General features: G+C 31.5%; 4 protein-coding genes and 1 long non-coding RNA gene across 7 annotated transcripts; 2 read left to right on the top strand and 3 right to left on the bottom strand.

Annotated features, from left to right (window-relative positions):
• Positions 1-1,682: 1,682 nt before the first annotated feature.
• LOC122527344 lies at positions 1,683-2,978 on the bottom strand. Its single transcript, XR_006306323.1, has 2 exons — positions 2,235-2,978; positions 1,683-2,143 (listed from the first exon to the last, which is right to left on the bottom strand). It is a non-coding gene; the product is annotated as an uncharacterized LOC122527344 (long non-coding RNA).
• A 176-nt stretch (positions 2,979-3,154) lies between these two features.
• On the top strand, positions 3,155-11,634 carry LOC122527328 (phosphatidylinositol 4-kinase beta). The gene is made up of 12 exons (XM_043651406.1): positions 3,155-3,756; positions 5,245-5,488; positions 6,031-6,968; positions 7,187-7,304; positions 7,395-7,529; positions 7,612-7,775; positions 7,884-8,014; positions 8,095-8,325; positions 8,409-8,723; positions 8,817-9,193; positions 9,274-9,746; positions 9,820-11,634. The coding sequence occupies exons 2-12, from the start codon at positions 5,307-5,309 to the stop codon at positions 10,005-10,007; spliced, it is 3,252 nt and encodes a 1,083-aa protein (XP_043507341.1). The 5' UTR covers positions 3,155-3,756; positions 5,245-5,306; the 3' UTR covers positions 10,008-11,634.
• Positions 11,635-13,157: 1,523 nt separating this feature from the next.
• On the bottom strand, positions 13,158-15,399 carry LOC122527333 (protein ST7 homolog). Its single transcript, XM_043651415.1, has 2 exons — positions 14,561-15,399; positions 13,158-14,486 (listed from the first exon to the last, which is right to left on the bottom strand). The coding sequence occupies exons 1-2, from the start codon at positions 14,982-14,984 to the stop codon at positions 13,363-13,365; spliced, it is 1,548 nt and encodes a 515-aa protein (XP_043507350.1). The 5' UTR covers positions 14,985-15,399; the 3' UTR covers positions 13,158-13,362.
• A 1,993-nt stretch (positions 15,400-17,392) lies between these two features.
• LOC122527327 (pleckstrin homology domain-containing family M member 2) lies at positions 17,393-24,312 on the top strand. 2 transcript variants are annotated; one of them, XM_043651405.1, is made up of 10 exons: positions 17,393-17,635; positions 18,552-18,747; positions 18,830-19,017; positions 19,628-19,822; positions 19,904-20,159; positions 20,364-21,607; positions 21,673-21,897; positions 22,018-22,599; positions 22,660-22,779; positions 22,877-24,312. In XM_043651405.1, exons 1-10 carry the CDS (start codon positions 17,546-17,548, stop codon positions 22,991-22,993), a joined length of 3,213 nt encoding a protein of 1,070 aa, XP_043507340.1. In that variant the 5' UTR covers positions 17,393-17,545; the 3' UTR covers positions 22,994-24,312. The 2 variants fall into 2 exon arrangements, with proteins under 2 accessions (XP_043507340.1, XP_043507339.1); XM_043651404.1 differs by having other exon boundaries at positions 19,904-21,607.
• A 243-nt stretch (positions 24,313-24,555) lies between these two features.
• LOC122527340 (39S ribosomal protein L47, mitochondrial) lies at positions 24,556-26,129 on the bottom strand. Of its 2 annotated transcripts, none has more exons than XM_043651425.1 (5): positions 25,874-26,129; positions 25,368-25,514; positions 25,092-25,306; positions 24,846-25,005; positions 24,556-24,764 (listed from the first exon to the last, which is right to left on the bottom strand). In XM_043651425.1, exons 1-5 carry the CDS (start codon positions 25,993-25,995, stop codon positions 24,623-24,625), a joined length of 786 nt encoding a protein of 261 aa, XP_043507360.1. In that variant the 5' UTR covers positions 25,996-26,129; the 3' UTR covers positions 24,556-24,622. The 2 variants fall into 2 exon arrangements, with proteins under 2 accessions (XP_043507360.1, XP_043507359.1); XM_043651424.1 differs by having other exon boundaries at positions 25,368-25,535; positions 25,874-26,111.
• Positions 26,130-26,365: the final 236 nt, after the last annotated feature.

The following is a 26,365-nucleotide window of genomic DNA, read 5'->3' as shown; positions in this document are numbered from 1 at the left end:
CTGGATTTTTTGAAAATAGCCATAATTAATGGGCTACGAATGAATTAATGAAAATCCATATCTAATTCGCAAAGTATTATGCAATGCAGTAATACATACAAAATTCATGACAGAAACGTTGTTTAGAATGTTTTCAAGTTTATTCGAGCATCAATGATTCGAGAGGAGTCTGGAATAAGAATGTTTCTGAATCTAATTGGTGTTATAGCAGAAGGTCAAGGTTGTGGTGACATGACATATATAGAGTTCAGCGAGCTGTCGTGACGGCTATTTTCCACTTCGCTCCTCATACTTAAAATCCAGTGCTTTCAGATAGTCGAAAAGTTTCTTTATCGAACATGCTCGTATAACCAGGAAACAGAAATGTTGATACGTATAAACATTTGCAGATTGATTACGGATTTTTAATTCATGCTTTTGAATTTTTATACCAAAGATCAATCAACACTAGCTATTTAGAATTCAATGTTTTCGATCATTAATATCCATTAATATTCATAGTGTTTCAATGACGCAACGTGTCTGTCTATTACAGGTGTTAATGCGCATAAAATCTTCTATATTTAAAAAAAAAGTCTATGCAATGGTATTGACAAATGTAATGATAGTATGCGAATCTGTGATTATGAGCACCGCTGCTAAGGTGACTGCGTATCATCATTGTGTGTGGACATACAAGTATACGTTCGCATGCCGTATGGCCACTACACTCTATACTCTATACACGGATGTATGCTATACGACCGTACGATATCATGAGATGCTAAAAGAGAGGTAAGGGAAACCCATGTTGGTTTCTATCCTGTAGCTACGGAATCGCTGTTTAAATATCCGGTTCCAACTGTTTCCAGTATGCAGCCAGTGATATTTGATCGAGAAACGTTCCCATCCAACCTGACTAAAAAAATTAAAGAAACTACATACCAGAGATCTAAGCGATTATAGATGAATCTTTTTAAATTGTAATCGCAAGGACAGTTTTTTTTAGTCATACTGCTTTTCCACGTTTTTTTCATCGGTCGTTGATATGTTGAATAGGTCAAGGATTATTGACATAGCAAACTAGAAAAGTATAGCAGAATGCGAAGTGCAGTGCGGTTAACGATTGTTTATAAAAGCAGATCACACAAACCATCCATTTGTGCTTCTTAACGATCTAGTGACTAATTCTTCGAAGAAGACCCGCAGGTGCAAATGGACGGAGCTTCAGCAACACCCTTGGCTATTTTCCTATTTACTTAATTGATCATTCTGTGGTCGTTCATAGTCGTTACAGGCACTTGGATCTTCCATACTATATAATAAAGAAATTAAAATCCAAGATACGGGTCATAATTGATTGTGTAAAAAATAAAAAAGCATACCTTTACACCGTGTAATAGAACGCGATAGTAAAATTCTCTTGTAATGTCTATGGGCTCGAGGCCAGCATCTCGCAAAAGGTTGCGGCCAGTACTAACAATAAACGAATAATTTTCCTCAGAAACAAATTCCTCCTATTTCGTAACCAGATTACCATAAATATTTCTTTTTTGTTCTTTTCTTGCAATTAATTCATGTTTATTTTATATTCAAAGAGCTTAAGAAGCATAGTGTAAGCAGAACATACGCTTTATCGAGTTAGGAGTAGATGGGAAAAACATCTGTTGAAATTCGGTATGTGGGTATTTCATAATTGTCTAATGAGACTGGATATGTACATCTTATTATTTAGCCGCGAATTAAAATTAATAAAATGTGGAAACTGCAATACAAACAGCGTAACTTGACGATCGTCAAACAATCGATGATAAATGTATGTGACGTATGTGTACTCTTTTACTTTTATATACGGTTAGAAAGCGTATAAAATTACAGGAAGCATCGACTATTCGCTTTTACTTTGAAGATTCGCGGATATTCATTTCGTTGCACAAATAATTGCGAAGGAAAAGCGATTATAAATTTTACTATATAATCAAAAATTTATAATCGTATAGAGGTTCGTAGTGTATCGCTAAAGATTGTACATGTACATTTATTATATTAAAAAGTTCATAATCATCATTATGAAACACATGCACTATAGAATGTTTATTTTGCTCACATAGCATCCTGTTTTTTTTGATTGTGCACATGTTTGAATTAAAATACAGTTAATATTCTATGAAGAAAAAATTATAATTATATGATTTGTGTAATCATCATAACATTATATGTAGCATATACTACGTATGCATACATGGCCTTCATACCTTTGTCATTGCACGTGCGAAATATAAAGAACAATGCGTCTCATAGGTAATTTAAATGGAAGATTTAATGCTTGTTTATATACGTTGGTATGCAGATACATCTGGAGGCGAATTCCTAATTCTGATGCCGTGCTGGTCTCCACCATAGTATACATATAGAGTACAGCTGCACTTACAGTTGCACGACCTTTCCTATTCTAGCTCTTAAGCGACCACTGCCAACTTAAATCTAGTCGTTCACCAAATCTTATATGAAACATAATAAATACAATTTCTAATTTATTTTATTCTTCAGCTGATAACGAGCATTTATTTTTAATCATCGTGGAGAACAGATAATCATGTATGATTATATCCTTGACAGTGATTAAAGTATAATGATTTCAAATATTTACATTTAAGCAATTGTCATACAATTTGCATGTGCCTGCCTTATCTCGAGTTAATATTTTTTATGCTAGGAGTGTTTACAACCATACTATTATCACTACTAGTGCGTCGACGTAAACAGAAGCATACTGATACTGCCAGTCTAGCTACAATATCAAAATACACATATGTATGTCGCAGTCATGACTGTATACGTGCACATGTGCGTTCAGGGACGAATAGGTTCCTACCTATTTAGAATTCCTCATTTCCTTTATTTACATTCGTCTGAAATAATGGATCAAGATTCGAAACATTTATGATTAACTTGTATTAAAAAATGTATAGATTTCATTTCTTACAATTTCAATTTTGTTTGAGATATTATTTTTTATTTTCTACAAATCACTTCCTAACTTCTATAACAAAATAATATTGCGTAATATAAAATCATTGGATGTGCTTAAGAATCAATTAAATCTTAAATAGCGGTGAGTAAACTTTGTTACGTTCGTTATTAAGTACAGGGTTCACTCTCATTGCAACACATCACTGTGTAATGGCCGCCTGGACTTTGTATCCCTTTCGTTGGCAGCAGTGTGCAGAATAGTATTCAGTGCGTCGTGTGAAAAGTAGTCGAGCTTGGCGAGGTCGCCTTCTGCGTTGGCACAGGGATTCGATTTGTGCATGTTTTTAGTTGCAGCCTCGAACCGAAAGATCCGCGTGCAACGTCCATCTCTGTGCCCGTTGCAATTCGATAGGACAGAAACAAACGTGATGAAGTGTGATTCTGTGCGCGAACATATAGGGCGTAGCCAGTCATTGTGCAAAATCGGCTGAAAACGAATGACGACAAGACGGTGCGTGACAGTCTGAGACTGCCATTGGAAAGGATATCTTGTTGTCTTTTTCGCACCTAGTGGCGATTTTGCGGACTCGCGGAGTTCACTGTATCATCGTCATCCTTTTCTTCTTTTCCTTCTCTTGCTTTCTCTCTCTCTCTCTCTTTCTCTTTCCCCTACCTCCTCCTCTAGCTCGTTATCCCTTATACTATTCAATCGTACTCTATTATACGCACTATACAGACAAAATTCGAAGACGTCCACGCATGGTGCAGCCCCAATCGCAACAAAGTTTCGAATTCAAGTACGAGGTAAGCTGTATTGACATTCCGTTTATTGTTCTCCCCTTCGACACTGTGTTTCGTTCGACATGAAGAAGGGGTTTACTACTACGTTCGATTGATTGGATCGAGTAAGAATGCGAATAAGGGAGAGATATATAATGTCTATGGGGGTGTGGATCTATCGGATGTCAGTATAGAGTAGTGGTTTCTGTGCTTCTGGCACACCCATCGTTGCACGACCACTGGCCAGTATGTGAATACGAACCGAGCGGAAGAACGAGTCTTTGAGTAAAAGAGGGAGAGTAAAAAGCCGGCATACCGCCGCTCTTAGACTTCGCTCCATTTTCTTCCTTATTGAATTATTTCTCTCCCAGGGATTTCACTTTGCTGGGCGTTTCGCTGATTAATCTCGCGGGAAAGCGACACGCAGCCTCGTACGATTTCAGTTTGCGATAAATGCTATGAAATTATTCTCGTATAGAAAGCGATCTTTGAACGTAATCTATTTCGCTGTTAAATACTCTCGGTTCTTTTTTTTTTTTTCTCGAAACATAAAATAGAAAAGACAACGGAAAGATAAATGGAAACGTGTCTTAAGTATTTACGTATGGAGTAGGAAACGAAATTCTGACGTACGCTTTGTTCCGACTGGCATTCGACTTTCTCGTACCTAGCACGAGTTTCACGCTCCTGTCACGGTGCCGCCTTGCGTGGCTGACCGTTGTTCTGCATTTTTAAAAGATGATTTTTTTATTTTTTTTTCCTTTTTTCATCAGGTCTGTTACGCAATTATTGAAAACATATGTTTACAGTTGGAATTACAGTTGTAATTTTTGAATAGAGTTATTAATTTATAAATGAGATTACAAGCTTTGAAGTTTCGAGATAATATCGTTTGTTATATACGCAGATGATAAGTTACGGAATCTTAGATATCAGTACATACATACATACATACGTACATACTTATACATATACAATAAAGCATAAATGGAAAAACAGAATACAATCGTAAGACAATTACAAACCAACGTGATTGATTTTTTAAATGCAAGATTTAACAATGACGTATGATATTTGTTTGTTTTTTTTCTTTGCTATTTGTTTATTCGATATATAAAGAAACTTTCCCATTATACGTGACGATACATTATTTATTAGCTGGTTCGTTAACATACATGTTTTAACCTTTCTAAAATATGAATTTTTTATCGTATTTCGGATGGCACTGATAACTGGCTGGTAAAACATACACGACTTTAGAGTCGCTGATACACCCACACACACACCGATTTAAATCATACGATTTATCATCGTTAAATAATAAATGTGAAAAACAATGTGTAATCTCCGATCGTATTTCTTAGAAATTTGATCTAGCCTTTATCTGTAATCGTTCGACTATTTTCATAATTTCCATCGATTCTCATCGTGCTTTGTACGTACGTATCTTCTTAATACGAGAGGAATTCGCTTCAATGATTCGATTACATGTGTATATATCGTTCTCCATAGGTGGACAATCAACATGAACAGCAGATGACTGTTAGCCGAGCTGATGCTCGTTCAACTTTAATATGAGTGAAGTAGTGGCCGTAACACCTAGTGGTGGATCGACACGCCAGGAAAGCGTGGCACACATCAAAAGACATAAATTAGCCAACTGTAATGTTCCTCTTGTGCATGGACGGTCAAATCCACCGATCAACACCCGTAATAGGCTGACCACGCATCAACGAAATCATAGTTTGGACTTTAGGTATATAAATGAAGTTATCGTTTACGTTACATATGTTTCCGTCATAAGAATATTTATCGTTCTGATAACGCGATTCTTTGGCTTCAGTTATCTACATCCACAGAGAGTTCTTGTGTTATTTATAAATATATAGGGTAATACAAAATTAATGCAAGTAATATAAGATCTCTGTCAGTGCGATGTAGATAATTACATGTGAATTTTAATATTTTCATATTTTCTTGTTTACACAAATCTGTGTGGTATAATCCACGTAATTACAGTGCTTTTAAAAACTATTTGCGTACGTTCTTATCTTCTAAGTTTCGTTTTTCCTTTTTTCCTTTTACGAAGACTTACACAAATCTCTCATAATGTATGAAATGATACGAAGTTTAATACATTCGAATTCAGTTAATTAATATGTAAATGCTGTAATAAATGAAATGAAATACTGCGTAACTGCGCATAAACGCTAGAATTGCAATTTGAATCGCTAGGAGTTTTACGATCAGAGCTGGCTAATTTGAAAATTCATTTGACTGCACTGATTGTGTTTGCAGGTCAATGGGTATTTTATTGCCGCCTGTACCACAGGCAAGCGCGACCACGCTGACGCACCATCACAGAAATCGAAGTCTCGATTCCGCGCTGCAGCGTATCCCGGAAGTGGACGTTACACCGAGTCCAGAATGCGAGACGACACCGGCTCCCGCCGCAGCTAAAGCGGCCGCGGTACCGGCGTGCAAAACTCGCAGCCGGGAACGCGACGATCTGGCCAGCCTCGGATCGGACGACTCTGGTATACTTTGTGGTTCCGATAGCGGTTCCAGCGACGCGACGAACGCCGCCACCAGGGAGTCGAGCGTCGATCATCTGCACAGCCGTGAGAGCCTCGACTCCTCGTTATCCCAGCCAGGTGATATGGATAGCGTGGATGTGGTGGACGGCGAAGTAACTAGTGTCCCGGTCTCAGTGTCGGTGTCGATGCCAGTGTCACCTGTGGAACTGGTGCACTTGAGTGAACCTTCAACAAAAAAGGATAGTGATTGTAGTAGTACTGCTAGTGAGCCGCATAAACACGAGAACACGAGCAGTGGTGATCACAGTTCGCAGGAATCGCGTTCCAATCATGTCTGTACGGTCAAGGAACTCGATGGCCACGAGTACGCGCACGACGAACAACGACGCACCGCTGATGGTGTGACGCTCGACACGCGAGACTTCCAAAATTCTATGGAGGTCTCGCCAGTGAACGATAAACAGAGTGAGCTGACCGGCGCGGCTATGACTTTGTGTTGCGGGACCGCTGTGCAATCGGAGACTAGCGAGGCTGCTGTGAAAAAGCAGACTGGTATCGTTTGCCGAAGGCAAGAGACAGTGCAACCGAAACCATCCGAGGGTTGTTTACTCAGATTATTCGAAAGCCAGATTTTTGACATGTCTATGGCAATCTCTTATCTTTTCAATTCTAAAGAGCCTGGCGTTCAGAGCTACCTTGGTAAGTATCAACATCGATTTATGTATGTGTTAGTATCATGTAATTAAATTAATACGATTTGCAATTATTTATCAATTTGTGTTGCCAAGATTTGTTTTTTGTATTTCATTGATGTGGATAGATTGTATAGCCCACAATATTTAAAGATATTTATCTTTAGCAGTAACAGTAACAAAAATATTTTACAAGCGACGAGAAATATATATAAAATTTTTTAGGAAACAAGATGTTTAGTTTCCCAGATAATGAGGTGGACTTCTATTTGCCACAATTAGTTGTGATGTATATACAACTTCATGATGTTACAGAAGTCCTTTATCCATATCTTGTCCATAGGTAAGTATATGTTGGTAAAAGAAAAGTAAAAGATTGAAGGGAAAATTTCACAAATAATTATTAAAACAATGTAACTTGTTTATTCACTAGATGTAGACAGTCTGCTGATTTTTCGTTAAAATGTGCCTGGCTATTAGATGCATACAGTTCCGACGCTCATTTGCCATCCAAAAAGAAATCTCATGGGACCAAACTAAAAAATCTTATTCTCTCAGATGAACTCAGGTAGTAATGAAATAAAAAAATATTATGAAAATATCAACGATATAAAAACGATATCATTTTTTCTTTCTACACGAAACATTAGGCCAAAAGGAAATGAGAATAAAAAACGTGTAACTGGATTGCAAACTCCTATACTATCATCATTAACTCCGATGCAAAGTATCACATCACCTAATAAAAAGACACACCAAAGATCTCAATCTGATGCCACTGGATTATTTCAAACTCTACGTCGTAGCCATTCCGGTAGATGAATTATGCAAATTAACCTGCTGTTTTATTGTGAAATAATAATAATAGAAGTAACAAATTTTATGCAAAGATGAATTTCATCATATTACGATTTATTTTAAGGTACCATAAATAAAGTAAGTCTTGGGGACCTGAGCTCTGGTCGAGCATTTGATAATGGTTGTACCTGTTTTTACTCCTGCCAAGGTGTGGTAAATGATTTACGAGGACAAAAGACCGATTGTTTTTGCAATGTAATTTAATTATTTTTCTTAAACATTTAGATGTCTTATTCGTGTGTAAATTTAATTAAGATATAATTTTTTATTTGTAGGCGCCACGTCTTGCTCCAGAACTTGAATTTATACAAGCATTAATATCAATTGGTAAATTACTTGGAACTATTCCAACAAAGGAAAGTAAAACTGTTCAATTAATAGCGGAGCTTAATACTCTTAATTTGAATCTCCCTGCAAGGGTGTGGCTTCCTTTGCATAGTTCAATACCACATCATATCGTACGAGTGCCACCACAATATGCTGCTGTCCTTAATAGCAAAGATAAGGTGAAGAATTTTAAATAATTTGTTAGAATTATAACTGTGATTTCTTTTTATCGATACATATTAATATGTTTTAAAATACGTAGGCACCATACATAATTTATGTTGAAGTGTTAGAAGTAGAAGATATATATACGTCACCTGTGCCGACAAAAATAGTGGGATGTTCATTAAGGCATACTAAATCTGAAGAAAATTTAACTGGAGGCGAACAATCTAATGTAATGGGTTCATCAAACATATCCACTTCAGAAACACAACAGAACATGCCACCGATTAGACAAACTCCGGTAAAAAATATTTCTCCGTATTCGGTTAGAAGTACGGAAGTTGCATTTAATTTTCCTGATGACGATCCTAATGATTGTTGGAGTCAAGAAGATGATGAAATCACGCAACAGGTATTTATTTATTTATACAAATTTTTTTTCTTTTTCTTCTAATCAAAATTTAACTAAAACATTAAGTTTCAATAATTTCACTTTTCTACATAGTATTTACAACTTCGAAAGCCAAAAGATAGAGACACAATATCTCAATTAAGTCAAGACTCATCAGACAGTAAAGAACCAATATTTGTACCTGGTGATATAAAAAGGCGGTTAAGTGAAATGGCCGCTGCACCTAGTGCAACGTTTAATCATGATCCAGAAGATCCATCGGCTGCGGTTTTGAAGGAACCATGGGAATTAAAACAACGTCGCATAAGATCTTCCAGTCCATATGGTCATCTAGCATCTTGGAGGCTTCTTGCTGTTATTGTAAAATGTGGTGATGATCTTCGACAAGAACTTCTTGCTTCACAATTACTTTCAATGTTACAAAAAATTTGGCAAGATGAGCAAGTACCTCTCTGGGTGCGGCCATACAAGTATGAATGATTTTATTATCATATATATTTTAACATTTTATTATAAAACAATTTGTTGAATATGAAATTTCATTTTACAGAATTTTGTGCTTATCAAATGATAGTGGTTTAATCGAGCCAATTTTAAATACTGTGTCACTTCACCAAGTGAAGAAACAATGCCAATTAACACTTTATCAATATTTTGAACGAGAATTTGGCCCATCTATGTCAGAAGCATTTATTATTGCGCAAAGAAACTTTATTCAAAGTTGCGCAGCGTACTGTCTTGTCTGTTATCTTATTCAGGTTAAAGATCGTCATAACGGGAATATTTTACTTCATAGTGATGGTCACTTAATACACATAGACTTTGGATTTATTCTTTCAACTTCACCAAGAAACTTAGGATTTGAGACTAGTCCGTTCAAATTAACCCCAGAATTTGTGGAAGTAATGGGCGGAAGCCAATCTAAACAATTTCAAGAATTTAAAACTTTAATTCTACAAGGATTAATCGCAGCACGAAAACATATGGAAAAAATAGTAAATCTAGTAGAAATAATGTTGTCAGGTAAAGTTTGTACATAAGTTTGTACAAACTTAATGTAATAATTAATTTATTTACGTATTATTTATTATTACAGGATCGCAACTTCCATGTTTTCGTAGTGGCGGAGCAGCAACAGTTCAAGGGTTAAAAAATAGATTCCATCTAACATTAACGGAAGATCAATTACGTCGGCATGTAGAAGATTTAGTCGAAGCCAGTATCCACTCGTGGTCTACTAAATTATACGATCGGTATCAGTATTTTGCAAATGGCACTCTTTAATAATAATAATAATATCAATTTCTATCCATCTGGCAATGAAAGATAATGATTTTTATAAGAAAGTGAGAAAAAAACTTACGTTAATAATGTGGTACTTCCAGAAACATTTAAACTTTATAGCATTCCGTATGCACAAATTATCGTTGAAGTTAATTATCCGATCAAATACAAGTATGATCGATAAATGGGAAATGCTATCTAAAAAAAAAAAATAGATTTATTCCAAATATATATAGGATAAGCTAATTTCAATAGATTAATTTTATTTACTCCTGAATTATTCCTTAGTTTCTTAAAATACTATAATAATTATCTTTATAAACATTTGTACAAATATTATATTCATTGATAATTAAAAATAATTGGTGAAAAACATTGTTTACAAAAATTTTATGTCTCGGCTGTAAAAAAAAAAAAAAAAGAAAATGGTAAATGAAACAGGGAATAATTTATGAAATTTTAATTGTTACGTTAAGTAATATTAAATATTAAATAATTGGTTTTGTTGTATACGTTAAAATGACTATGTTTGCCTTATTGGCAACTCAAGTTAACTATCGTCGGTGCAGACTTTGTGACGTTGACTGAATGTTGGACTGCTAGATCGTAACAGCCTATAACAGCGTAATTTGTTAAAGGTGCCTTATTTGTAGAAAATGGCGGAACGATCAAATCCAAACACAGTGAAGTGACTATGTGCGTTGATCTACTGACAAAACTGATCCATTACAAAAAGGACAATCTATAGTTTGTACATAAATACATTGCGTGAACTTTTGTCAAATTCCTTTCGTAGTTAATTTTCGGCAATAAGCAATCCCACCATGATGGTATGAAGGAATTAAACAGTGTTTAAGATTCATGCAGAATCTTCGAATAAAAGAAGCATGTACACAAGCTCAGATATTAGCGCAGGAAACGAATACTCAAAATATTTCCTACTTTATAGATTACTACTACTATAAATACATTTAGTTATAATGATATGCTAAGAATAATTATATAGTAAAAATTAAGGATCACATTTGAAAGTTTTTACATGTTCTTATTGCACACATACATTAATAGTGATAATGCGAATATCTTAGTTGTGTGAAGATAGTTATTTAATAGTATTTCTGCGTTACATATGTTCGTTTAAGTAAGTAAATTATAAAGTAAAGAAGTATTGTACATAAAGTGACAAATTTTATCACTTATTAGTTAAGCTTAATTGAGAATGTTTGAAGTAAAATCAAAGTCATAGCGAGTCAGCCCGTATATGAAATCTGGGCTCTCTGACTTCCAAGTGTCTTAACTCTCTTTTTTTCTGTCATACCCGTCTCATAATAGAAAGGCGGATCAGAGATTAAGAATAATTGATATTGCATAATGCTCAATACACTTTGCATTTTAATAATACGATTGCGTAATATTCCTACACTAGTTTTTGTTGAATATTTAGCAAATTTGCTATTTACAGTAAGCAATTCTAATTGTCCAAAATTTTTCATTAATTCTATCAAATAAATTCTACATTTTCTCTACAATTCGAAACATTAACATCTCTGATTTGCCTTGTTATTTCGCCACTAATTATGAGCTATTGATAATATCAATTATTAAATAAATATAAAATCTAATCAAATCTATTGTTAATTGATATACCCAAACATCTTAGATTAGGTAAAAAGATTTGAATACAAGAATGTGAACAAAGAAGTACAAAATTGATTCAAGGTTATTTGAATTTTTATTAATTATACATTGATTACTATGCAACATTTTCAATCGTTAATTAAATATTAATATTTCTATAAATACATACACATTAAGATATCATCAGTCATAAGAAATTTTAAAAGTCCTTAATTAATTAAATATGTAATTTTTAAAACATTAAAAATATTTTAGAATTTATTGATTTATGCTTAATTATCGTGTACATAATATCAATAAAAAAATTTTAAAGACTGAAAATGTTAATTTTCATAAAATCAGTGCCTAAAAATTTATGTCTGTGTTTTATACATCTATAAAAAGTTAATGTACCTTAATAGAAAGTAATTTTTTAAAAAACTAACTAAACAAATAGTCTTATAAAAGCAAGGCGAAACATTCATGAACTTCAATTCATTATAAAATTATAATAACAATTGAAATATCTTATTAATCTAAATTATTATTATTTCCTTGTTGCACTTTATCATTAATGTAAATTATTACCTACTTATTACTAATAAAGATATTTACAAAACAAAATATATTAAAATAATTTTTACTAATTTTTATTAATTATTTGACTCGTCTTAAATCTAAAGTGGATTACCTTTGAGCGTTTCGGAAGACTACGGGGATCCCGATTCATTGCAAGAACTACCAAAGTCTGAAAATTATGAAATACTGTATTTCTTGGTACAATTCTTATGTGATAATATGACCTTCGTATCACTTTTTTTTATCTCCTTTTCTACCACAGATATTTTACGACTTTTCTTTTTGTATTTCATTTATTGTATTTCATTTATTGTACTACGTTTCAGATTCCTATCTAGTCTGCAAACTATCAACCACTTTATGAAACCTGCGCAGCGCACATCGAAGATTCAGAATTCAACTTGCGTAGTATCAGCTGAGAAACCTTCAGCAGTAATTCAGTTATAAAATCAACCTTGGTAGCTCCAATTATCTAACAGTGAAAAAAAGACTTGAAGAACTCTGCGGTGCTTTTATTTTAGCAAGAATATGATTAACAATAACAGAATTAAAAAATTTTATAATTCGAAAGTCCGTCACGGCTGGTTGCAGATACCGGTTCCGGTTCCGGTTACAGAATACAGAAATAAAATAAGACTCCAACCAGCAGTGAATGATGTAAAGAGCTCAAGAATATTTATTATTTTTGTTATATATGTATTTATTTATCATCATACTTTATAGACATTCATAATACTACTGTATTAATATATAATGTTAGTATAAATATTTAATATATGTATGTAGATTTTATCTGGTATTAGAAATATAATATTTATGATTCTTTAATTTGTACTAAATTGCAAGAATAAATAAATACTATTTATAAATAAAATAATGTAAATGTAGATAAAGTTTAATAATTGTTGCTGAGCTTAATAATTGTTTTAGTGAAGATATAAAACAAACAGGATATAAAACAAAGTCTGAGTATAATTTATTATAAGAAGGAAAACGAAAATTTACAATTAGTAATTTGTCAATGTATCATATCGATAATAAAAATTCATCACAGAATACACATGATTTCATATCCTATAATTGATGAATATGACAATGAAAGCATAAGTATCATAAATATCACAATAAATTATGATTACAGAGAGATCGTTAAAATACCTTATATTCTAGAAAGCTGTTGTAATAAATTAGAAGGTAAAATTGCTTCCAATTTATCTAGAATATAACAAAATGGATGAGAAAACCAGACAAGCATTGACCGTGCAACTACACCCATAGTATCGGGATATTGATGTGTTAAAAGTGCTAAAAGCGCGGTAAAGGAGCACAGACCTGCTGTAAACAAAATAAAAAAGGGCAACTCCTTTTTAGGATAAACGCTAACATCGTGAAATGACGGTAACAATTCACGATCTGCACATTCAGTGCATGTTGGATATGGATAAAATAAATGTCCCCTTTCTAAAGGATAAGGTAACATTCTAAAAGTACCTTCCCATGTACAATGTAATAAATTAAGAGCACCTTCCATTTGTTTCCAATGTGCAAGATGGAAGAATGCATAAGCAATTGCTTCAGAATCCCCTCTTTTTAATACATGTTCTGGAGGCAAAATTAAAGGTTTCATTTCTAATAAATATTTAGGTACATGAGGATTAAATTCAACAGCTCTGTGAATAGCTTCAACTGCTATCATTTCTGGAGTAGTTAAACCTCTTTTACTAGCAATATCTGTTGAAAATTTATCAGCAACTACTCTTGCTTTTAATAGTGCAGCTGTATAACAAATAGTTGCTGATTTTGGTAAACTAATATCATCGTATTTTGCTAATACTGCTTGAACATCTGCATATGCTTGCATTTCTAATAAAGCTTCAATTAAATTTTCATGAATGTTTAATACATTCATAATTGGTGGAACTTCTTTTGTCAGATCTCTAAACATTTTTACTGCTTCTTTCAATTTTCCTAATTTTCTTGCACACATAGCTAATCTTCGTTTAACATAAATTAAAACATTTGTATCTCTTCTGTGTATAGCCTCTGCAATAGCTCCTTGATGTTGAGTACTTTGAGATTTTCTATAATTGTTCTCTGCTACTTTCAAAGCTTGCTTTAAAATTTTTTCTGCTTCTACAATAGTAGTAGCTTCTTCTTCAGCAAGTAAAATATATGCAGGAGCACAATCAGGATTACGCTCAAGGGCACTGTGTGCAGCTTTTATTCGAACTACTGGATTTCGCTCTCTCCAAGCTGTTTGCATAATTTCATACTCAGCTTTACCTATTAAAAGTAAACAATATTTGACAATATGCTAATTTGTAATAATTTTATAATATTACTTAATCAATATTTACCTGTATCGCCTTCACAGGTAAAAAATGTTTGATGATCTTGAGCAGACAAGTTCATATCATAATATGTTAATGGTTCTTTGTTCGTAGCCCAATAAAATCTTTGATATTCAGCCCCTCTAAATAAATTTATTGGATTACGCCAAACTTTACATTCTGGAACATTTTGTTGATTTGAATTCGAACCATTTAGACTTGAATTATTGCCATCTGCTCCACTATCACCACCACCAATCCATGGTGAAATATGATTTAAAGATACTTGTTCAATAAAAGATGTGCCATATTTTCTAAAATACCACCATTCAAAAATTAGAATTAATCCAGAAATCAAAGATGACGTTCCAGTGAGTGCAACATAAAATTTTGGGGTTAAGGTGCTCAAAAACATTGTAGAATCCCACATGCTTGTGAATAATAGGGCCATTTATAATACAACACTGAATGTATTATTTTTGGACCGTTCCTGGTTGCACTATTATAATAATGTTGCATAAACAGTTTTTAATTAATAAGCATCGTAACACCGTTAACGTTTTTATTGTGTTCTTACATTACCCAGAAAACTTGTTTTATTATATTCTAACTAATAAAACTAAAAGACAGATATAATCTCAACATTTACACATGTTTCTTTGATATTTGAAACAATGCGTAACTGTTTTCATCGTACTTTTATATTTGGTAGCATTTATTTTGTCTGAAGTTGTCGAAATCAGAACATTGCAACGAGATTTTTCGAGATTTGTAAAGCTTATTGATGCCACGATTCTTTCTAGAAACGTTTTAAACTCTATAATTTTTGGCTGCAGATAAATATCGAAAGAAAAGTATTATCGATCTAAATAAGCTGTAATGTTATTTTTATTTTGTAATTAGCATTGCAATATCATCGTTTCTTGACGCAAACATCAAGCAATGTAAGTAGATTCGCAAACGTATTAATAATTTCAAGATTATAATTATACAATATTCCATATGATGTATTGACATTACAATTATGTTCGTCTACAATTTAAATATAATGGTTGTGCGAAAAATTAAACAGATATAAGATCACTATTGTATTTTAAAGATCTAATTTAAATTTTCCAAATTTACTACTATTATAGCGATTGTGATAATTTATATTTGTATCACAATGCTATAAATAAATAAATAAATAACTCCGTAATTGATTTTTGTTGTTTATATAAAAATACCATTATCACAAAATATACAATTACTAATAATTTAATGAAGTTTACATAATAGAATTTAAATGACGAAATAACGAAATAACGAAATAACGAANTATGGCTACAATATATATAAGTGGCAGTAAACATTTCCATGGTGATAATAAAATTAATAGCTATTTTTAAATACTCTATTGTTTATATTAAATATACATCTCGACGGAACATAGATGTCGTTGATCTAAATTCTTCGAAGTAGAGGTCGCTACACTATTAATTTTTGTAGCGACATCTATACTCTCCGCGCTAAAATCAACCGCGTGTATTTCCGTCATATGGAACGCACACATGGGCGTAGTAAACATCGTTTTTTTTTTTTTAATTATCTTGATATTGTGTTTTTATATTTTATAATGCATCTATGTGTCACACGTTTTAGATCCCGAGGTCACAGAGCTCGTATGGAGAATATAACAAAACTGTTTTAATTTCTGTTAGATTTCAAAGCATAAAAAACATAAAAAATGTCTGGTCTTTCTTGTGATCAGTATCTAGAAATCTTCCTTTAATCAAGTTCATCCTTCTAAACGTCTTTTCTGTTATAATATTTCAATTGTTTTTCTTAAATAATAGGCATGCGACATCATTGTTTTCTTTTTGAGCAAAATCATTATTTAAATATGTATCGAACTTAAAAATTGTATAAATAAACACCAAAAAGATAATGCAAGATATATTACAGATACACAATATTTAAAAAAGTTTATATTATTTCACATTACACTAAGAAAATGCTAATTATATGTATATCTTTGACCTAACACGATGGATTTCATTGATCCATTAAGATCATACTGTTTATCATGGTAAAGAAAAATATTTTACTATATTTGTGCAAGTTATTTACCACTTAAATGCAGTTTATGGAATAATATGATAGATAATGACAAAACTACTGTCAAAGTAATTGGCATAATTTGTAAGCGTACTTTAAATATATAATTATCAATTAAATGTATAATTATCAATATAAATATATAATTATCAATATAAATGTATCAATTGCAAAAACAATGTTAAAAAATCAATGTAATGTATAAATAAATTGAAAAAATCTTAAATGAACATAAAACTTCTTTTTTATCAATTTTAAAAATGTTTAACAACGAAATATTTTTTCAAATTGTTACTTAGTTTAATTAATTATTCGTATATATTACATTTTTTCGTGGTTTCTTTATCAGTCACATGATCGCACCTATTCCTCTAAAATTAACGTTATTGAAAGTTAATGCTCCTACAAAATTTTCTCCCCACGTTACGTAAGTGAGGAGAAAGAGAGATAAATTATAATTTATATCGTGTATATTATTAATGGGTGTCAATCATTTAAATATATACATATAATTGAGATTATAATTTTGAATGCACACACTGTATGTAACAAAGAAATGATATTTGGTTTTTATCGAAAGTTTATTTGTCGATAGCCATTTGTTACCCAAATGAACGTTCAGCTCTGTTTACGTATATCGGTTTGATAATTAATAAAAAGCCAACAAGTATGTCGTAAATAATAAAAAAAAAATATATATATATATGTATGTAGATTGTGAAGAAGAGTTTGATATTGCCGCCCGGCCTGCGCTTAGCTAAAATCAATGAGTCTACCCGGCGAATGTGTCAGTGCGACTCCACCAACGTCGCGTCGAATCTGTGGTCTGTCTTCCCTGTTCTGTGACTTTTCCTTTCTTTTCCTACAAAATTCGTATTATAGTCTATTGAGAATCATGTAAGATTAGATATCGATATGCCTAGTCAAGAAGACATGGACCTTTGTACCGACAAGGTACTGTCCAAAGGAAGAATACTTCAGGAATTAACCAAAGCTGTCAAATTGGTAAGTACTGTCTGCTTCGGCATAGGGACGACGTATCAAGGCCATACGTTGTCTATATACATATACATATATATATATGTATATATATCCACTTTTCTAACGCGAATTTTTATATATATACTGAATTAACGGCTCCTCTGAAACTCTTCTTTAAATGATTTAGATAGATTTTTATTCCTTTTTCCTCGCAGATAAATACGACTTTACTTGAAATATTTAACTATGACGAAACTGCGGTGGCACGCACTTGCACGCTGTAGTGCGTGTATCAAACTTTAACAGTTAAATGCGTTTTATTGTCTTTATTGTTTTTGAACGCGAAACTGTGTTGAAGAAGTACATGTGCTCCTCTCGTCATCATGATTTCCCGTTTCTCACTTGCAACTTACTCAACATCTTGTTCCACGTCGTGGCTCCTCCACTGACGTACGTGCTTTTACCTCTTTGTTCGTATTATTGTCAATCAATTATTATTTCATTGTTGTTCGATGAAATCCTCGGTGATCGATAAATCTTGATTTCGTCATTTTGTGAACTATTTCACGTTTTCGTAGAACAATCAAGTTACTTTCAATATCTTAATCGTGATTACTTGTTGTTGTTAATGCCCTAACTATTTAACATTTAATATTTTATATTGTTTAATGTAATGTTTATAGTAATAGGAGTCATTAAACAAGTATAAATATGTTATATTTCTCTTTAAAAAATATTCACCGAGATATTTAGTTATTTTAAATTAACATAGCATAAGTATATAATTTTAATGTTAAGAGTAACTTCATCACACTGACAGAAATTTAGACTGAAATGGAGAACATAGATAAATTTGTATATTAAAGTTATCAATGTTAAAAGTTAGATCCATCTACTTTTTGTAATTAAATAAACAAAATTTATTGCTTATATTTACTAGGTTTACGCTCAAAGTTTATATGGTACAGTAGTCTTAGATGGAGATTCATGGTTGGTCTACTGGTTAGATAGGGCTTTACGTCATGGACTGCGTACAGAAAGACATGGATATTGGGGCACTGCTCGTGAACTTAGTCATCAGGATACTGTTGTTGTGATTCATGCTCTTCAAAGTGTATTAACTTCTATCGGAAAAGGTAAATTGGACAAGTGGATTTAGCATTGTACATTTTATTAATATTCATAAAACAAGTTATAATGTATTTTTATGTTTTCTAGGTAGAGCATGGCTTTACCATACTCTTAGCGAAGGCAGCTTTGAAAGTTATTTAGCCTGCTTATTACGAGATACGAAAACATTAAAGAAACAATATTTTCCACATGCACTTGTACGAGATGCAGATAAAACTAACCAATTAGTTAATCTTCTTGCTGGTTTAGAAAATGTATCTTTTACATTGCAACTGGTATGTAAAATTATTTTCTGAAATATTTATAAAATGTTAAGAAAATTTATTGTATGATATTATTTTTCAGTTCAAATTTTTCATATTATAAAGATCAATATTCCATGTATTTTTACAATATATATATATATATATATATATATTGCATTTTATGTTCTTTTATATTATATACATATATCCAATTCAAACTAATGACATCCACATACATATAATCGTCGTATTTTACATAAACATGTTTCATAATATTTATTTTATGTTCCCTATGTTGATATCAGTATCACCCCATGGTTACAATTATCTCAACAATGAATTATGTCTGTCATTTAGAGTTGTATATTGAGATGAATCTGTTTTTATGAATTTAAGGGGCAATAAGTTATCATACATATAAATCTATTTTTCATACATATATATTTTATTTATCTTCTCTGTTTATTTATGGAAAGTCCCATTGCAAACAATTTGTAATTACAGATTTTTATTTAGAATTACAGATTTTTATTTAGAATGTGTAATTTTTATGATGTATTCCTTTTGTTTCATTACTAATAAAAATATGTATAAATTATTTAGAAATTAAAATAATAAATTGTAATTGTTTGTCACTTAGGATGTCACATACCTTGATATTTGCAATTACATGCCTCAAAGGCCTATGAGTGTGAATCCTTCTGGAACTATATTATCATTACATCTCAGATCATCCAGTGTTTCTTCGAGTTTAGCTTCTCCTGGTGATAGTGGAATTGCTTTTGACAGTGATATGGATCTTGCTAATGAAACAGATGCTAGTAGTTACAAGGAGGTACAGTTTTGTAGTAAAATTTATGTTCAAAAATATAAATCTTTTTTTTCGTGTAGATTACACACCCATTCGTATTTTTAGGAAGATTTTCATTTGGAAGAAACTCCAAGGTATCGAAATAATAGGTACAAAACAATGATAAACAACTGTAGAGAAGACAATAAAAATTTCAGCTCCAGTGATTCTAGCGAAGATGGAAAAACACCTACACAATCACCAGGAATGGTTACCAAATTTCAAACTGCGATGATGACGAAAAGTGATATAGCGAATCAAAATTTAACTAGAAAACTTGATGATAATGAGCTTAATTGTTCCAGTTTGGATACCTTAAAAGGTTACGATTTTTATAGTAAGAGTTTAGATGAGTCAAAATTAGATAAAATAAGTAATAAAAATGATAACGGAATTAAAGAATTGAATAAAAGAACTACGTACTACAGCGATGGTAGTTATAGTTTTAAAAGAAATATTGATCCCCGAAATTCATATGTAATCAACAATGATACAAATCTTTTAGAACTTAGTATGACGATTTCAGATTGTGAAAATACAGAACCACCATATGGTATTTTGAATACTATCAATGTGCCCGATGCCAGTATTTTATCATCTTCTAGCTCTGAAGCTATAGTGCAACGTAGGCAACGCAAAAAGAAACGCGGGGAAAGTAAAAAACGCGTCAGTTTTCATGAAGATATTTTAAAAACGATGAAATTGGATGATGATGAGAATTACGCTGATTTTTCTATGAGCTTTTTAACACCTAATTCGGTTCAGAAAAAAGATGTGCAGAAAGGAAGATATAGTTGGTGCGCTCATGGAGATTCTCCGTATGTTCAAAGAAATGTTAATCCCAGAAATGCACATTCGGATTATTATTCTTATTCTTCATCATCGAGTGTGTTTGATAGTGATTGTGAAAAGAAAGGATTATCAAAGAGTTGCGAACAGGTTCCATGTCAAACTAATTGCAAGTGTGCTTGTGGATTGTCACTTTCAGAGAGAGGCGCGCCAGAAGGCCAAGAAGATCCTGGTAAAGCGTTCAGACCAAAAATGGAAATCGAATTAGAAGAAAATGAAGCACAAGAGGCATACATTATTGAAAAAGAATATGGAAATATTGTAGAAGATCCTCCAACGAAAGTTCAAATGCCTTGTCCATCTAATTCGAAAAAATCTAATTCTAGCGATTGGTCGGACGTTGATAATACTACCACATCGGATATGGAGGAACGTAGAAGTAACAGACATTTAGCTTCACCATCAAAAAAACGTAACATGACATCAATACTAACAGGAGAAAATAGCAACAAATTATTAGCACCTCCACCTTTAAGACAAGCCCCGTCTAAAACATCGTTACTAAGCAGATTTCTGAAATCTATTACAGAGAGAAAATTCGAGGTTAAAAGAAATAAAAAATCACAAAAAACGAATCCTTTGTACATCAAAGGTGTTAAAACGAGTTATGATTCTTTTAAAGAATTTAATGATAACCTAGATCGAGAAATACAAGAGAATGTGGCGGCAGGGAAACAAGAATTTAGTGGAGAAAAAGTTAGCTTAAAATTACGAGAACTTTTTAAGAAACATATTTATAGAGATAAAACGGAAGAATTATATAAAGTATATAAAGTTAGGAGTTCGTACATGACAAATGGGGAAAGTAAACCAATGATTGCTTTATTAACAGATAAAACGTTATATTTAACAGGTTTGAAACCAGACCATACATATAGTAATCAATTCGTTATTCCTTATAACGAATTAGATGTTATTATGGTAAGTTTTGTAAGTTTAAGTACTTGCAACGTTTAAATACTATAAATAAGAAATATTTCTTCCAGGTTGGACCAAATGCACAAACAATATTATTGTCAAATGCAGATTACGAAATGCAGTATTTATTTTCTACGGGAAGTTCTCAAACAACTTCAGAGTTAATTGCTCACTTGGAGATGGCTATAAGAAGATCTCCAATAAAACCAAAACTTCCAGCAGTTAAAGTATTGAGCTACGAAGACATGCATATTTTAAGGCATTCTGTCCTATGTGATACTGCTGTCCATCCTGTATGTAAATTTTATTGTCTTGAATTAAGTTATTAGTTTTCTTCTTAGCTATTAGTCTAGTTAAGAATTACTAGCTTTCTGTTTTTCATTTTTACGAATTGTTGTAATTTAACATTTTAGGATGAAAAAATTGAACACTATAATCTCATTTATATGGAAGATGATCATATGTCACCACCTAGTACACCATGTGGTCCAACAAAAGAAGGCGATCTTATGTACAGACCACATACGTATCAACAACTTCATCCTAATGCTCCAACCAATCCATGGGAAGCTGGATACTTTGTTCTCAAAGGTGGAGTTGTTTACATGTTTACGGATGTAAGTCAGCGATTACCGAAACGAGCAATTCCATTGAAAGGTGGACTTTGTCAAGGATGTCGAAGAATTCCCAATTCTCATCGGCCTCATACGTTTGAGATACTTTTAAAGCCGAATAAAGCATTTCAATTTGCTGCTCCCGACGAATACGCTGCATCCGAATGGTTACAAAGCTTTGTTCAAAGTGCTTCTGGATTGTTCGATATTACGGAAAAAAGAAAACCTTTGCCATGTAGTCTTATTACAACTACTAAACATTTAGTAGCTATGAAAGAAGTATTTCCTGGTAAACAACGTGGACAAACACTTTCTTGTGCTTCTGTAGAAGATCTCACAGCCTTCAGAGTACCTTTAACTCAACAATCTTGGTGTATACTGGTATGTATTTAAAATTATGGACAGTTCTATAATTTTTATTTTATTTCATGTTATTTCCAGGAATTTGCATGTCGAGAAGTACATGAAAGTAGTGGCGATTGGGTTATATATTTCACAAATTACACAGAATTATGTACCTTTAGAGAAATTTTAGAAACATTATGGGCTGATGCAAGTTTGGTACGAACTTTCTTATTCTCAATTGTTACGAGATATAAAAGTGAAGATTACATTCCATTCATTAATATATAATTTAAAATGATTCATATTTCGACAGGGTGAATTTCCTATGGTGACGCTTCCGCCAGAAGATAAGCTTCATCGACGTTGCTCAGATGCCAGTAAAGAACTAGAGCTTGCATGGCGATATTTATTACCTACAGTAATCGATTAAACAATAAGGCGTACCAGTAGACAATAGCTATTGCATCGTCATATCTAGTAGTAGAAATTATGAAACATAAATATTTGAATGAATCAATTCATATATTAAAGCGATTTGATAAAATCAGATATATTATAAACAAATAATTACTCAAAATTAATATTTTATGTTTCTCAACTAACGAGGAGTGGTGAATGCAAAAGATCATATAAATTATAAATATTTAGTGATACGTAATTATTGATGTGTTAATTTAATAAAATGGTGCAATATGTTTTTAATAGCGTAAACTATAATATATATATATATATATATATATAATATGAATAACTAATAATTAACACACGACTGTAATATAATAATGAGTGCGTAAAATTACTGTGTCAGTTACATGAATGTCTATATAATCACATTTATTATGAGAATTAATTTGCATTTGACAGTGCACTATAGATACCAAATGATTTTAAAAATAATACCAATACAATGGCAGTAAGGCGTAGTGCAGCTTCTATAATGAAAGATTAGTCTATAAATTGCTTTTGAAGTAAGTGTATAACGTATAATTAACATTCCTATTAATAATACTGATAATAATCGTAATTATAATATATAACGCAGCTTTTTAATTTTATTTTTGATATTTTTTCTTTATATATGTATTTATATCTTTTACTATCTTAAAATTGTTGTTTTGATTAAAATTCGAATTATTATGCCGTTAAATTTAAAAATTATTGTTATTTGCAAGGTGCTTTTATTTAATAACTCGATATTTGCAGAAGATAAATAGCGAGAAAAAGTTATAATGAAATAGTTTTTTTTATATATCATTAATGCATTTTGAAATAGAAGAAATGTTTTGTATAACAATGAAGTTTCTTCTAATATGAAAATTAATATACTATTTTCTAATTTTTTCTATAATGAACAAGTTATTTATCTTACCAAGAACAACGTGAATCGATGCTGTAAATCATTGTGAATAAAATTCTAATTCTATGTGCATTGTTGTGATAAAATATTAAATTAAAAAGACTTATTAATATACGCAACTGTAATATGAAATTTGCGTACATGATATAAAATTGGAACATAATCAACATATATTAGTTTCTAGTTTATTTAGAGGAAAATGATGTTATAAATCTTACATGCTTCGATTAAGCATGTAAGCATGTCAAGTATTCCTAAATGTTACAGTCATGGAATTTTTGCACAATGTCACCACCGTGATCTTTAAATGATCTTTAAAGTTACAAACGAAAGATAAGTAGAAATAAAATTGTAACTAGTCAACAAAATAAAAGTAAAACCTTGTCTTATTCTTTTTTCTAATACAATGTAATGAAGAATTTGAAGTTTAATTATACATTGGATAAGTACAGTAATATTCCGTATCTTTTACTTTATTTTTATTATAATAAATTCTTCTACATGATTATGACTTGTTTAATATTAAATTCTTTCGTATTATTAATTTATACCGGTATTTTTTAAACTGAATTGTTTGTTTTAAACTGATTTTATATAAAACAACATATAATGATAATAAGTAATAACATTTAATGTTATCTTAATTTAAAATATTTTTATCAATATTACTCTATTTTAATTCTATGTAATGAAAAAAGGCATTTAATCACGTACAAAATGTCCATCTGTCTTTCTCAACTTCTTTACCTTTTCTATATCTGCCAATGGATACTGTTCTTTCACAGCTTCCATATCAAGGTTCGGGAAAATCCGCATCAAAGTAGCTACCCTATTTATTTGACGACTGAAACAACAAAGATTTTTACAGATTAAGAAGTGGTTCAGTTAAAAAATTATTTTGTAATTATACTGGAAAAATACATACTTTCTTGATTTACGTTTTTCATTCCATAATTTCTCTCTATAAAGTCGCAAAAATTTAGACACTGCATATCCACCATAACCAAATTTATGTGTTTTGTGCCATTCAGAATTTGCATGTTTTGGTCTAGAATACTGCCGCAATCGATAACGGTAACGCAAACCTATAAAATAGAATTCAAATATAACTGATGTATAACAAAATTTTTACATATTTTATAACGTATAAAATAAAAATATAAAATTTTACCAAGAGGACTATATCTTAATGATACGGGTCGTTCTCCAGTTGTTCCAGTTTCAAGCATGTAATATGCTCTATTCCTTTCACGAACTACTGACTCTAAGTTAGCCATGCTATCTTCAACTTTATCAATTCGTTCAGGATTTGGAAAATATTTATGTTCTTGCTTATAAATTTCTTCCATTGTTAACAGCATATTGCGTTCTTTTAATAACACATACCTATGTTAATAATTTTTATTATTGTAAGATATTGTTACATTTTGTAAGATTTGTGTTTTACCATAATTTATGAAGTTCTTCATTGCTTTTTAATCTTAGTTCATCTTTTCGCCAAGAACGGCCTACACGTACTTTATCTTTGTCCCAATTTTTTGGATCATCAAAAAATTCCATCAAGTCATTACGTTTAGATGTAGTGTGAATGAGACCACATTGTAAAGTAGGCATCCTAAATAATTTAAACCATTTCTGCATTGCATAAACATTAATTTTGCAACTTAATGGACATTTACATATTTACATGCTAAATTAATATAATTATTGTTATTAATTCTTATATGTTATAGATGAAAGTATACATCAAACATCAAGTATTAAATATAATAATTATAAAAATGTATAATCGTTTGAAAAAAAAATTACGTTCATAAAACTAATACTATACATATGTATGTATGTACATGCGTTTACGCTAAATAAAAAAAATTATTCAACACATAACCTTTAAATTTATTGAATTCACAATAACTTATTGAATAAAAATAATATAGAAAGAGTCATAAAAACCTTTGAATGAACATTGAACTTCTAACAGAGTTAATATTTTGCGATAAAACTAAATTTGTAAACAATTTCGTCACATTATTTACAGCTCTCGAAATCTGCACAATCTTGGTGAAAGTTGCCATTTTACCAAGTATATTTCGTTACTAACAATAAGATTTCTGATTCAACATTGACATAAAATTTAATGAAATAAAAGTTTATTATATAAAGAAATCATAACATATTAAATAGGATTTAATTAAGATCTAATTATGAAAATTCATTAATCTTTTTTTATTAACATTAATGAATATTAAATCGATTCACAGATATTGAAACACTATCATCGCGTAGTGGTGAAATAATGGAACTAATCACTATTGCTGTCCTTGTCTACATCTACGGTGCCATCTATATAAAAGAAAATGCAGCAGCATCATAAACAAGGAAGACGAAATTATATGACAAAGACAGATACATGTCTATAAAAAGAATCAAATTAGAATTGATTTA

Source organism: Frieseomelitta varia, unplaced genomic scaffold, assembly GCF_011392965.1.
Source record: "Frieseomelitta varia isolate USP_RPSP 00005682 unplaced genomic scaffold, Fvar_1.2 scaffold_215, whole genome shotgun sequence".
Classification (NCBI taxonomy): Eukaryota; Metazoa; Arthropoda; class Insecta; order Hymenoptera; family Apidae; genus Frieseomelitta; species Frieseomelitta varia.
Note: the sequence above shows the minus strand (reverse complement) of the source record. Positions and strands in the feature narration are given on the sequence as shown.